Consider the following 15,116-nt stretch of genomic DNA (forward strand, 5'->3'; position numbering starts at 1 on the left):
CTTGGCACCTTGCATTGTGCGAGAACATGAACTGAATAAGGTGAGACTTTTATGGCGCTTGGTGGGCTTTGTGCTGCCATACCTCTCCAAAGAAGACGTACTTCTCTCAAAGGAAGGAACTTCGGGAATTATCTCCCCGCCTCCACCATCGCGGTTATTTCTAGCCTCGTCTCCTCAGTGCATTGTGTGATGGTGGTCATTCTTTCCACCGCATGTCTTGCGTCTGCCTGTGGTTGCTTTCCACCTATGAAAATGCTCCATTTGTGAAGTATTTGATGGCTATTAATCATTTTCTCCCCAATGACATTAAACCTACAACAACATACCAAAAGATGGAATTTTGCATGCAATTAGTTAGCTATTAGTTAAAAATTATAGGGGCGGAACATATAAATATCAATGTTAAACTTAGGAAAGATGAATGTAAAATACACATATCACCACAACGTCTATTAGTATGCAAGAGAGGCAACCGAATGTCGAGCTAACAACTTAATGGAATTTGTGGGTTGCGAGTCTGACATTTAGCCTCACTTAATTTTTTTAAGGTAAATTTAGCCTCACTTTTTTTTGAGATACAAATTTAGCCTCACTTAATACTCATCCCTCCAAGTCAGGCCCACATGCAACAAAGGCCCAAATATTTTCATGGGCCAAATCGCATCTCACTTAAAAAATGCAACTCTAACCAAGAACCAAGCCCATACAGTCTACAAAAGCCCAACAACTTCCACGCAGAGAACCAAACTACTAGCTAAATGCTTTTTTACATCTATGTAGCACGTGGTAGTGAGCCTGACTGGGGAACTAATTCTAATTTGAGGGTTCATGAAATGCCTCCGCCACTTTAAGTACCCTAGTACATGTCATATAGGCGACACCGGAAGCTGTCGTCACTTGGTAGTCCATGTTGAAACATTTTGCGTGCCCTTCTTCAACAGTTATTGACAGGGCATCATCAATATTTAATAGAAATATGTGTGGCCTTTCATCGATACCACGTCTAAGGTATGGTGGAGGCTAGACGTGAGGTGGGAGGTCGGTGCAGTAGTCTAGCAACCCATTTGTCTTCCCGAGGGGCGAATTCTTCTTGACAAGAGTACCGGGGCCACCTTTGTTTGCGCTGGTGTCATGTTCTATGAAAAAGAAGTAATCACTAGTTCATTAGTGTGTTTAAAAAAGCGGTAGCATGGACGGTCGGTGTCGGTCGATCTCGTTTAACCTACATTGAAAGTGTTCTTGAACAACGTAAACATCTTTGTTTATCTGAAACCATAGTTGCATCAGCTAGCAACAAGGGTATAATAAAATCTGGTGGATCAATTCATCGGGCCATACTTGCTCATTTGATCCACCAACTCCCGCGCTTCTAGTTCTTCTTGACGATGTGTTGTGTCCCGCCAACTACTGGACGCCAGCGCCTCACATTCAAGTCCGCTGGCTGAAAGGGAGTAGCCACCCTTCCTCCGTTCTGTCGTTCGATCTTTCCTTCGGAGCTCAGTTCCTTTTTATTTTGTGACGGAAGTTCAATTTCTATGTCGATCTCTAAGAAATCAATCCGGCGTCCCGGCGAGGCGACGACCCAAGGGCGAGGCTCTGCGTGGCATTAACTTTGGTATAAAGGGGAACTAGCAAGAGAAGCTTCAGAGTTCAGATAATTAACGAGGCTGTCAGATAATCAGCTAGCACCTCCCACCTTCTAGTCACGTACTACATCCTACCTAGCTTTCTTTCCCCCGAAGAAACCAAAGTAAGCTGCCTGTCAGGACTCACGAGTAGGACCATTTCGGTTAGGCCATTAGAGTTGTCGATCGTCTTTCCAGCCAGACCACCGCATGCTTCTGTACGTAAGTGTACAACATGAATATGATTATATGGCTGTTGCCATGAAATAAGCTCGTGTACTCTATAGTATACCAGATCAATTCGTGGATGCATGCCTGGATGGTGCATGCTATAAAAGACATAGTGGACTTGGAATCGGCTCCCCTCGGTCGCCTCCTCCAGGCGACAGGGGAGCCAAACCCTAGCCCCCCCGCTGCCGCCACCTAGACCCCGGCCCTCTCCCTCGTCGTCTCCCGAGGTCGCCGGTGGGTAAGCCGTCCACCGCCGATAAAGGGGGCGGCGAGGCTCTATGCCTCTCGGGATCTCGCACGGCCGCCTCGGAGGGAAGACGCCGCGCCGGACCCCGGAGGTCGTCGTCGTTCTGCGCCTCTCGCCGTGGCGTTGCACCCTCGGCCTCACTGTTGCCTCCTGCTGTTTGCCGCCCGTCGACGGCCGGCCATGGCGCGGTGTGGTGGGGAAGGGCCCTGTGGCGCGGGGGCTGCTGCGGCCGGGCCCGATCTGGGCTTCAGCGGGACTGTGTCCGGGGCGACGTCGCCGCGGCCTGGGCTACCGGCGGCTTGGCGGTTGGCGGCCGGATCTGCTGCCTCCTGCAGCGGCCTGGCCGGTTTGCGTTTCTCCGGCGAGTGGTGGGCGTTTTGGTGGACGGCAACAAGGTACCCTGCTCGGCTGGCCACCTCTTCTGCCAGGACCTACGTTGGGCCTGACGACAGCGTTGACACTCTAGGCGAAAGCTTCGCACCATTGGTGCCGATGTTGGCGGTGCCCCTGGGTACCGTTTTCCCTGTTGAGGGCTTCATCGGGGAGCTTGGTCTCCTGCCGTCGCGAGTTCATGCGTTCTCCGGGTGAAAACCTCTGCTCCTTGGAGCGGGAGGCGGCGACACACTGTGCCGTTACCTTCTTGAAGGCGCCGCTTTTGGAGTCCGTGTTCCTCGTGGTGTGGTAGTTGTGCTTGGTTGCCTTGTCGTCGAGGGTGGTGGATGCCGGGGCGGCGGCCCCAAACGGTTGACGTGCGCCGAGGCGGCGGCCTCGGATGGTCTTGCAGCGATGACTCCATGGGGTGTGGTCATGGTCTAGCAAGGCATGGGTGGCGTGTTGGTGCTACGTGGGTAGCGAGCTCGTCGGCCCGGCCTACGCGACGGGGTGGTCGGTGTGGCTGGCAAGTCGGGGCGCCGGCCCCGGATCTTTTGGCGCGGCGTTCGTGGTCTGCGGGTGGTCGCCTTGGTAGTTTTGGCTACAAGACGTCCATGCTGTGCGGCGTTGCGGCTCGCCTCCGAGCAGGGGACGTCGGAGCAGCGGCTCCGGGTCTGGTGGTGTGTGTTTGGTCGCCGGCGGTCTGGTATCGTGTGGGCGATGAGGCTCCGACTTTTGTGCGGTTTTTTCGGCCGGTTTTCCTCATAAACTCGGCCGCTCTTTATGGTTTTTGGGCCCGGTTTCCCTGATTAACTGAGCCAAATCTTTCTGATATGGATATCCAGGCATGGTACACTAGGACAGCCATAGATACGAGGATTAAGTCTAAGGTTGTACCATTATTATTGTATCGTAGCATTGTTATTAGGAAATAATGTAGCCAGGTCATGCTGTGGGCCAAATTAGGGTTTTAATAGAGTCTATTTGACTTGGGCCTGTCCAAGTCAAATTAGGGTTAGGCCCATGAGTGGGCGCCCCAACCCAATAGGGGTTGGCCGGCCGGCCACCCTCCCCCTCATATAAGGAGGTGGGGCGGCTAGGGTTTGGGTAGTCTAGTTTTGATTCAGATCATGTAGAACCTTGGGTTCCAGTTATCACCATCCCTGCGGGGTTGGCTCCATGACGGCGTCTCGGACGTTCGTCTAGTTATCCAATAAAGATGTGTGAGTTCTTGAGTTGTCAAGAGTAATCATATGTGCTTGAGTATCCTTGAATCTGTCAAGGGAGTTCAAGATCTATCGGTCCTATGGATCATCAAGGTGCATCGTGAAAGATCGGGAAACCAGTCCTCATCATGTGGTATCAGATTGCTAGGTTGATCACGGTGCAGATTGGTTTGTTGCTCGGTTGTTTCTGCTCGATTGCTGTGGCTACCATTGGGTACGTCGCCGCCATGGTGTTGGTGAAGATCAAGGAGGAGGAAGTGGGCAGCAGAGTCAAATTCTCACGGCCTTCGTGCATGCGGAGGTGGTGGCTACAAGGGAGAGGAAGGAGGAGCGCTACCAGAGTTCTGCCACGACAGGAGTTCGCAAGAAATCTCTGCCGCGGCAGGAAAATTCGCGGGGAAGAAGGACAGATCCGTCCGGCGGCCGGCGCGCCGCCCGGCAGACCGGCTCCACAGCCGGCCGGGCCGGTCCACAGGCCGGTCGACCGGATGCTGTAACCGGCGGGTCCGGCCACCAGGCCGGTCGGACCGGCTGCTGTGCCGGCACGTCCGGCGCAAACCGGGGCAGGCGCTGACGCCAACCGGGGCGAGCTACGCGTCGGGACGGGTCGACCGGTGCCTCGGCCGGTCAACCGGGCCATACGCCGGATGCGCTGGCGCCTAGGCCGGTTGAACCGGGTCTCTGGCCGGCCGGTCAGCAGAGGCGACGTCCAGGCCAGCGGCTGCTGCTGCTCTTGCTGCTGTTGCTGCTACTTGTGCGTCGTGGAGTGTATCAAAAACAAAATTCTTCAAAGGACGAAGACATTGGTGATCCAAAGAGTGCGTACTCGAGTGTGTTCAGCTTATTTGGATCCATGGCGGACAGGAGCTTGTTCTGTTTGTTTTGGGTGATTTGTATGGCGCGTTTCAGTTGCATTTGGGAGGATGCTTATGTCTTCAATCAGGTTGATGGCGTCGAAGACCAAAGGGGCGCCAAGTTCAAGACAAGCTAGTCGAGAGGGAGGATGAGGTGTGGAAGACTGGCGAGGCTTGAGGATGAAGATCGGCGATGTTCTTATCTGACTTACCCTTTTTCTAGCAGACCCTCACGCGTTGGGGACAACGCTTCTTGAAGAAGGGGAGAATGATATGGATATCCAGGCATGGTACACTAGGACACCCATAGATACGAGGATTAAGTCTAAGGTTGTACCATTATTATTGTATCGTAGCATTGTTATTAGGAAATAATGTAGCCAGGTCATGCTGTGGGCCAAATTAGGGTTTTAATAGAGTCTATTTGACTTGGGCCTGTCCAAGTCAAATTAGGGTTAGGCCCATGAGTGGGCGCCCCAACCCAATAGGGGTTGGCCGGCCGGCCACCCTCCCCCTCATATAAGGAGGTGGGGCGGCTAGGGTTTGGGTAGTCTAGTTTTGATTCAGATCATGTAGAACCTTGGGTTCCAGTTATCACCATCCCTGCGGGGTTGGCTCCATGACGGCGTCTCGGACGTTCGTCTAGTTATCCAATAAAGATGTGTGAGTTCTTGAGTTGTCAAGAGTAATCATATGTGCTTGAGTATCCTTGAATCTGTCAAGGGAGTTCAAGATCTATCGGTCCTATGGATCATCAAGGTGCATCGTGAAAGATCGGGAAACCAGTCCTCATCAAATATTGGCCATCAAACTGAAAACTGGCAGCAATATTGGTGCCATTGATAAATCAACCGATATGCCGAAATCTTATCGGTAGCACCCGACTCACGATAAATCAGCCGATAAATCGGTATCTCTGGCCGATTTTTTGAACATCTCTCAAAAAGATCTCCGCTGAGGTGGCTCCAACGAGATCTTCGATGAGGTCAGTTTTGCTATAATAGTAGACTTTTTCTTTGCTACAATAGCATAATGTTTTTGCTACGTGGTCTCCGACGAGATCTCCGGCGAAGTTTCTATATCTTATGGTTAACCGTTTTTTGCTACCGTCGGATTAGTTTTGCTATTCTTGGTTTTTTATGGAAACAAAAGTGAGATTGTAGGTGGGAATAAATTTTGCTGCAAACAAAACATTTTTTCTACTTTAATACATTATGATAGTAAAATCGGGATTTAGGATTGTGACCCAGGTCCCAAGAAACTCCCACTACGATTCGAATTTAGACAATTTTTTGACATGTTAAGCGAGGTGGGATGTAGGAAGTACCCCTCTACCCCAAATTAGTCTGCGCCAATTAATTTGGACACGCGGCAGGAAGATAAAATCTGCCTCGAAACCGCTCGTCACAGTGAGGTGAGGTGAGAAAACCGAAAAGTGGAAAACGCGCCATCCGCTTCACTGGCAGGCGGCAGCTCTGCAAAGAAAAGGAAGGAAGGAAGCCACCAGTCTTTATTTCGTCGGTTCCGTGCGTCGCGAAATCGGACGCACCAACACCAAGAGGAGGACGAACACCCAGTCCAAAATCGAATCAGGCCGCTGGAGGCAACCGGAAGCGAAGAATAATCGCGGCGAGGCGGCAGCCGGCGACGAGCAAGGGCCAAGGGAGGAGGAGGAGTAGCGGCAAATGTCGGCGCTGCCGAGCTGGCGCAGGGCGTACGGCGCGCTCAAGGACTCCACCACCGTCAGCCTCGCCAACCTCAACTCCGACTTCAAGGTTCCCCCTCGCACGCCATTTTTTCGGTGCTCAGCTGGTTCGATTCCCCCGATTTCCCGGCTGGCCGGGGCGACGAGGAGTTCAGCTGTGGGCACGCGCTTTGGATCTGTGGTTCGTGCTCCGCTGGGATTAATTTCGGCTTGCGGTGTGCTTGTTTTTTAGGATCTGGATGTGGCGATCGTGAAGGCCACCAACCACGTGGAGGGCCCGCCCAAGGATCGCCACCTGCGCAGTACGTTTATTGATTCTCGCACCCTGAGAGTTCTTATAAATTTTTTTTTTTTGCTTGTTAATCCCGTCCCGTGTGCTGGATTGAGGAGTCGTATGGTGGAGTGCGATGGGGGATGCACTGCTTCCCTCCATTTCGGTTGGGTATGCTGTTTGATCGGTTGGTGGTGGTGTTGCAGAGATCGCGGCGGCTTCCTCCATTGCCGGTCCCCGAGCGGACGTCGCCTACTGCGTCCACGCGCTTGCCCGCCGCCTCACTAAGACCCGGAATTGGATCGTAAGCTCTGCGCACTTCCTATTTCACGGATGAAATTTTCCATTCATTCGGTACGATTGATGCTTTATGGGTTGCTGTGAGTGATTTTCTAGCTCCGATTTCATACTGTTGCCGGATAACTGGGCTGTTGCATAGGTAGCTGAAACTTTTGCAGTATCACCTTTAATTCGATCAGTATCAGTCTATCAGTCATCAGCCTGTGGCATTGCTGCATTTCGGCCTAAGTTGGACATGGTGTGGTGGTACTGTAGTGTACTGACTTGGTTATCTAATGCACTAGAAATACATGTTTAGTGTCAGATCGATGCATCACTTGTTTGAGTTTAGCACTGCGAAAACCATCTTATCGCTTCTTATGGCTTTGAGTATGTCCCTGTTCGTACTAATGGTTGATGGGGTTAATTCGGATTTCAAACCTCAAACAGAAGTGGCCAAGAACTGTACAATTTGGTCAATACGACTCACAATATTGTTTTTATAGTCAAGTTGGAAATTATAATACTTATTATCTGCTTACTGGCGACTTGATTTACTTCTGTTTCCTGTTCGTATAGCATATGCATTACCAATTCCCCATCACAAAACCGTTAGTCGTAGGACTGCACTCTGGGAGTACCTTGGAGTCGTGAGTTTAAACCTAACATGCAAATATAATTGATTAAAAATCCATCTCTTTGTAATTTCTGTATTTTCTTGGTTTAGTTTAATAATTTATCATCTAGTGGTCCTCAACCTGGTGATGACGTAGTCTCATATTTAGTTCTTATGTTGTAATTTATCTTATTGACTAACTTGATAGGTAAAGTTTAACATGTTGAACTGGAATCATGTAAAGTTAATCATGCTATGCCTGCTATTTTTTTCTCTTGCAATTACTTTAGCAGGAATGACCTCATTTTGAGTTTTTTGATTGTTATTCTGCTGATATTTGCAGTGTCTTCTTTTCAGTAGTCTTCATCCTCATCATGGGGACCAACTAATTTGGCATGTGTTTTCACGCACCATGCAGGTTGCATTGAAGACACTTGTGGTAATCCATCGACTCCTCCGGGATGGTCATCCTACATTCCGTGAAGAACTTCTCAATTTTACACAAAGGGTTCAAGTTTTGCAGTTATCTAACTTCAAGGATGACTCCAGTCCTATCGGTCAGTATTTCTAGTTCTCTATTGGCAACGTGACCTCATGCCTTGGTCAGCTCAACAGTGTTCCTTTGTTCTGCATACTGGCTAATCTTTCTAATTTTGACTTATATCCAGCTTGGGACTATTCTTCATGGGTTCGCGCATATGGTTTATTTTTGGAGGAAAGACTGCAATGCTTCAGGATATTGAAGTATGATGTTGAAGCTGAGTGTTTGCCCAAGCAAGGTCAAGGGCCTGAAAAGGTTTGAATTGCATTCTCATTTGGTAATATAACAAATAAGCTTTAAGGGTTATGACTATAGTGGCAAAGTCACAGATTTTTTTGTCAACTACTCTCTATTTAGTATCTTTCTGGTGCTACTTTAACTATCTGTTGAGTATCTTGCTGGTGCTGCTTTAACTTATTGTGAGACTACTTATTTTCAGGGGCACAGTCAAACCAGAGAGTTGGATTCTCAGGACTTGCTGGACCATATGCCGGCACTGCAGCAGTTACTGTATCGACTTATTGGATGTCGGGTGAGTCTCTCTTATACCTAGCATCAACTACTCTGAATGAGTTGAACAAATAAATATTCATATATCTTATGGACACAACATGATGCACCTTTTCCTTTTCTAATGCAGCCAGAAGGAGCTGCCAATAGAAATTATTTGGTGCAATATGCTCTAGCTCTTGTAAGCTCTGTTTTTCCAGTGACACTTTTTCGTGCTTAATTGACTCTAATATGGATGTATCTAGAACTAAAATGTGTAGATACATCCATATTGAAGTCAATTAATATGAATCGGAGGGAGTATTTCATTTTACAATGCAGCTGACTTTCTGTGAACCTTTTTGGTTGCATTGGCATTTCATAGTTTGTTTGGACAGAGAATAATATTTGCGGGTGCCGTTATAATTGAGCATTGATTTTCCTTCTGTACAACAGTTAATTTTATGAATTATGTTGCATTCTAGGAACTAACATAACCGGTTCTGTTTCTTCGCTAATAACTTACTACCAGTATTTGTTATTCCTGGTAACACTATAACCAGCTAGTGATTCCATACTACAGCACATTCATAGAAATTTTCACTGGTTGATTTGTTGATTCAATCACACAATTGCACCCCATATTGTGTAAAATGAACTGACTTTATTCCCTTTACAAAATTTAATCTATATTTCGCATTTGTATACACACCCAATCAAATGACGGGGGAATTGCTCTAGTCTTTCCTGGCTTTAGGGCGGTTCCTGTATTTTGTCGAAAAACATGCCTAATTATTAATTTGGTAATTTGATTGGATGCCTTTGTTTCCCACAGGTTCTTAAAGAAAGCTTCAAAATTTACTGCGCAATAAATGACGGAATTATCAACCTTGTTGACAAGGTTAATTAATTTTACAATGACAGCATCATTTTCTTTTTGGTAAGTTATATGTATTTTTATATTTTTTTATGTGCAACTATTGTAGTTTTTCGACATGCCAAGACACGAAGCACTTAAAGCCCTTGAAATTTACAGGAGAGCTGGCCAGCAGGTAAATCCAGAGTGATAGCATAAAATCTATCTCAGATTGTAGAGGATCAATATGATAGCAATTGTCTGTGACTATTTGGTATTCTTACCGAGCAACTTTTTGATGATTCAGGCTGGAAGCCTATCTGACTTCTATGAAAACTGCCGTGAGTTAGAACTCGCAAGAAATTTTCAGTTTCCCACTTTGAGGGAGGTGAGTTTTTGTGTTTAACATATAAGTTCCGATTGTGTACCATCGGATATATTACTGCAATCACATTGATCCTGTTTTTCCTCAGCCACCACAAACATTCCTTTCAACCATGGAAGAATACGTGAAGGAGGCTCCACGTATGGTTCCAGTTAAGGATCCGTTGGTTAGTACTTGACATAGAATAACCTGCTGATATTTCTGTATGACACCTTTACATTCTTATTTTGTGAAGTAACAGCTTTGATGTCCGTGTTTGTGCCATCCTTTCTTATCCATCTTTATCTCATGGGAAATTGATGCAACATTGATTGAATTCAACTTATTTTTAACAGAGAAATTCAGTTTGTACTAAAACATCTACTGACTAGAAAATTGGGTGTATCAATTTTCTTTACACGAAATGTGTATCATAACTGTATGTTCACTACTGCTCAGAGAGATTACCAGTACACTTAAAAAGGAAATTTAAAATCCTCACATTTGATATCATGTTGTCTCTCACATTTTGTAAGTGCAAGGAGTTAAGTACACCCCTTTTCCGTCTAAGGTATAATCCAATTAGCATGTCCATTTTCTTTCATTTCTGTAGTAATAGGAACATGTATTTGTGAACTGAAGACTGCAGTTACCATCCAAGCGATACTGTTAGCAGTTTTAGTAAAGTTATCCTGTTTACTTAGGTTTCGTAATGGTCATTGTTTCAGCATTATGACATAATCACATGTTGATTTATTTCTCCACTTAAACAACCTATTCACCGTTAGAATTTATTCTTCAATTTGAGTAATTCTTATTTTATCAGGAGTTTCCTGAGAGGCTTCTTCTGACATACAAACCGGAAGAATCAGAGGAACTTCCTGAGCCTGTTCCTATTAAGGAGGAAATACCGGTACCACGCATGGAAGAACCTTCTCCACTACCATCTTCAGCTGAAGTAGCTTCACCTCCTCCCAACCCCAGGGTTGCAGATACCGGTGATTTACTGGTAAGCAGAACAGATAGTAACTGAATTGTACATTAGTGCCTTTTTCAGTCTAATGCCATGTCTGCTCCTAGGGATTAAGTGATCCAAACCCTAATGTATCAGCAGTAGAAGAAAGCAATGCTTTGGCCTTGGCTATTACTCCGAATGGTAATTAGTGAGCATTCAGTTCATAGTGATGTGTGTCACAAACCTGATATTAAGTCTGAAGATTATCTGGAAATGTGCAACAGGTGTTAATGCTTCAACAACTAGCACAACTATAACGCAAGATACAGGATTTGATCCAACGGGATGGGAACTTGCTCTTGTCACTACCTCGAGTAGCAATACAAATTCACTGGCTGTGGATAGTAATTTGGTTGGTGTCTTTAACCTTTCTTCGAGTATATTTTACCTTCCTGTTTGTTGACTCTATGTTCAACTTTTTATCTTTATCGGAAAAAATGTTCAACTTTTATCTGGAAAACTGCTATGCTGCCCAAAACTCAAGTTGATTTTCGAGAAAAAGAAAAAGGTTTGCGCCTTGATGCATTCATAGAAAGGAAATTTATGTACAAGTCCAGCAGGGCCACACCAAAGAATACAACACCACACCCTTAATAGCTAGGACCTGCTGGAAGCAGTGCCGCGAGACCCTACGCTCCTGTCTTCAGTCAAAACTTCAACTGACTGGCTGGAATCAGCAGTCCCTGGTTGATTGTCCTTGGGTACCTGAAATACCTATTATATCCATTCACATTATAAAAATGCATTTATCTGAAGGAATAGCTGAAACTATAACTTGTAGGTAGCCCTTCATGTTTATGGAATGGCCCTCATGGAGTCTCTGGCTTGCCTGGTGGTACAAGCTGGTCTAACTCAGTCTATAACTGCAATTGTTCACTACCTCGTCCTAATAGTGTTCAGGTTCACCACTGTGGGCAGATGAGTGTTTCAACACCTGAACCTTTTGCAGGTATAGCTTGCCTACTATGGCCAGCTGAAGCCACTTCTCAGTTACTTTATAATAACTTCTGAAATGTTGCAAGCGGCTTAATTTGCACCTGACACAAAAGTCGAAGGATCCAAATGCACCTCTGGAAAGTTTGTGAATTTGAAATACTCCCAATCCCAAAGTTCAGAGACAGATGGATTTGTTCTCCTCGCAGTCTGTGATTTTTGCTTCTGACGAGTCATTGCATCTGAGTTCATTACTGGCAATCACCTCTTATAAAGCAATATTTTGGTGTTAAAAGGATGTGCGGACAAAATACTTCTGCACCCTCATAAAGTCATAATTTCTGTTGGTTGCTTCACACGTTATGCCACGTTATATTCTTAAAATTCAACCCACAAATACTGCAAACAAAATTGATGATAAAGGCCTACAGCTAGCTAGATGTATGAAAATCCGTAGATTTCTTGCGTACGGCTAAAATTTTATTATCAAAATTATAATGTGTTTATTTAATCTGGCTGATTGTCAAATTTATTCACTCTTATTTCTGCTGCAGGGTGGTGGACTTGACAAGCTCACATTGGACAGCTTGTATGATGATGGAGCCTACAGACAGATGCAGCAACAGCTGCCATATGGTTCAGCACCTCACAATCCCTTCATGGCGACCGATCCTTTTGCAGTATCGAATCAAGTAGCTCCCCTACCATCAGTTCATATGGCCACTATGGCCCAGCAGCCCCAACAGATGGCTATGGCGATGCAACCAAATCCCTTCGGGCCACCCTTACAGCCACAGCTCACTGGCATGGCGAGCGTACCAAACCCGTTCCTAGATGCCGGTTTCAGCCCTTTCCCAGCAGATGGAAATGGAATGCATCCACAAGCCAACCCGTTTGGAACTGCCCAACTTTTATAAGCTTTACACCTTACAGTCACAGTTACATACAAGTTGCACTAGTGCAATCTATAGAGGTACATATTGCATATTGAGAAGCTCGATTTCCATGTATGTATACAAAAATGTTAGTGCCAGCTTTGTTCTGCCCTCTCTTAGGCTTTGGCGGCTTGGCCAATTCTTTTCTAGCTCGAGCTTGTATTGAATTTATCTGTATTTCTCTTTTTTTTTCACCTTTTCCATTGCGGGGTGGCAATCATCCAGTCTCTTTCCATTGCGGAATGTATGCTCATGACCCGGCATATAGGCCTTGGATTAATACATCTGGTGCTGCCCTGTCTTGTCCGCATAAGCTTTGTTTGTCACTAAACCTGCTGCATTTCAGTATACTGAAGCCGCTGAATAAGTTACTGGGCAACGATGCTTGTAAAAATTCCTTATCGCTGATGTAACATTAAGGTAAATAAACGGTATATTTGGATAATTATTAGGAAACACATAGGCTACGGTTCACCCCCTGGTGACCTGTGTGCCAGTTTTGTGTTCCAAGTGTGCTTTTTTTTTCCTTTGGTTTTTGTGACTAAGGAACTCACGTGGACATGAAACAACTTGGACCGGATTTGGTCTCTTTTTTACAAGTTGGGGGTTGTCTTCACAAATGTCGATTATTTTGAATAGATTCCATTGGCTAGGTAGTACCTATTGTCGTAGGTGCACTCTGAAGCATAGCCTTCAGCAATTCTTGCAAACACAAGAGTGTTGGAGCACATTAATGTCATTGTGAGATCATGTGATGCTAAAAGGATGTCAAATCCACATATTATAATAGGTTACAACTTTAGATATGACATTGCATGCTCCAACATGACCTTTATACAACCTTTGCCAAGCGAATGGATAGTTCTTCTATTCTTAATGCATAATACACTTGAACACTTGTTCATCCTGAAGCATCACTGAAATGGAATCGGATTATATGTTGGGTCGTTGAAGAAATAGTCATTGTACAACATCAATGACCCATAGTCCTTTGACGATTGTTGGCTTGCCACCCGGATTTCTAACCTCGGCATTGGGGAGGGGTATCTAGCTCCACTTCCAAATCTATACGATAAGCGAGGATCCTCCAATGCTCCTCCACATGGGTTGTGGCATTGGCCTCCTCTTCCATCATGATGTGGAAGATGAACTCATAGTTGATATCCATAGTCTATGAATCAAACAATTAAGTAGCCAAAAAAAACAAAATTAACTGTTTTAGGAAAATAATTGGATGGAAAATACTTATTCAACCAAATAGCCCAACAACTTATGTGTGGGGCAAAAGCAGGGTGGTCCCCACCGCCGGTTATGAGTTGCGGCGGTCGAAGAGCTACATCCGCCAAGAAGGGCGGAGGCGGCAGCGAGTCGTCCTGTTTGGTCGCTAGCTAGGGACACTAGCTAGCGGATGGTCGGCGCCGATTCAATGGGAGAGAGGACAAGGGGGACAAAGGCCATTGCTGACATGGGTATACCATACCGGGTAGGTACTCAGTATTACCATCCATGGTGCAAAGTTCAGGAAGGAATAGGTGAAGGTCCATGAAGAAACTGACATGAAGTCGAAGCCTAGTTCGTATGTAAATAGGAAAGTTAGGCCCATATCCGGTGTACCGACATATGTTATGTAATTAGACCCCGAGGTGGACTCTGAGACCTAGCCGACTATATAAGGGCTAGGAGTAGTCACCGAGAGGGGACAGATTTCACAACTCGCAACACCCTGTAATCCTAGATCTCGAATAATACAATCTCGGCGATTTGCTCTTGATCATACTTTTCATCGGCTAACTAGTTTGGCTGATCGGTCTGTTGATTAGCCAGCGTTCTCCTTCCTTAAAACCTAAATCCATCATCATGGACATTGATAAGGTTACCGCTTATCAATTGCCTTCACAACTTGGCTTTCAAGCCTCCCCGAGAGCGAGTTGCACTGGTCACTTGGTCAGCGCCGCTGCCCCATGTCGTGAGGGGAACTGACACCCACACTTGTCGCCCCTTTGTACGTGGTGGTAAGAACATATAGGCTGGCCCAAATGGTTTTTTGGCCTATATTTTTAAAATTAAAGAAATTTTAGATAAAGATGCAACCACATTGACCCCAACATAGTGTCAGACAACAATTTAAATAATTACATATAGAACTAGACAAATGCTAGGTTTTTTGAACCACAAATGCTAGGTTCATAAATTTGCATGATCTCTTCATCTTTTTCTTGTTGGTTTTTAGAAGATCGAACTTATATTCCAACCTCATTTTGTGTTCCTCCAACTCTTTTTTCTCTCCTATTTCTTTTGTTCCACCCTCGGAACGGTTCCTCTCATTTCTCCATGTTTGTGAACTCAATCCCAGCTTGCTTCTCACAACTTTGTTTTAACTTTGTCATGTTCTGCTCCAACACTAATAAGCTCGTGTATTTCTTATCCAACTTAGCCTTCTCTTCATATAATTCTTAACCAATTGAGCATTTTTTTCTTTAATATTCTAGCATTGTTGGTATACATGCCCCCACAAAGTTGGTAGTGCATGTTGTAGTGTTGCAGGCCACTTGGGATC

At 45.6% G+C, this 15,116-nt stretch overlaps 1 protein-coding gene across 1 annotated transcript; it reads left to right on the forward strand.

Annotated features, from left to right (window-relative positions):
• The first annotated feature begins 5,985 nt into the window (after positions 1-5,985).
• On the forward strand, positions 5,986-13,004 carry LOC127343451 (putative clathrin assembly protein At2g01600). Its single transcript, XM_051369587.2, has 15 exons — positions 5,986-6,330; positions 6,493-6,562; positions 6,738-6,835; positions 7,845-7,983; positions 8,095-8,222; positions 8,407-8,499; positions 8,608-8,658; positions 9,292-9,357; positions 9,443-9,508; positions 9,620-9,700; positions 9,786-9,863; positions 10,503-10,685; positions 10,757-10,832; positions 10,916-11,043; positions 12,179-13,004. The coding sequence occupies exons 1-15, from the start codon at positions 6,241-6,243 to the stop codon at positions 12,539-12,541; spliced, it is 1,710 nt and encodes a 569-aa protein (XP_051225547.1). The 5' UTR covers positions 5,986-6,240; the 3' UTR covers positions 12,542-13,004.
• The last annotated feature ends 2,112 nt before the right edge of the window (positions 13,005-15,116 follow it).

Source organism: Lolium perenne, chromosome 3 (genome assembly GCF_019359855.2).
Source record: "Lolium perenne isolate Kyuss_39 chromosome 3, Kyuss_2.0, whole genome shotgun sequence".
In the NCBI taxonomy this organism is placed as follows: domain Eukaryota; kingdom Viridiplantae; phylum Streptophyta; class Magnoliopsida; order Poales; family Poaceae; genus Lolium; species Lolium perenne.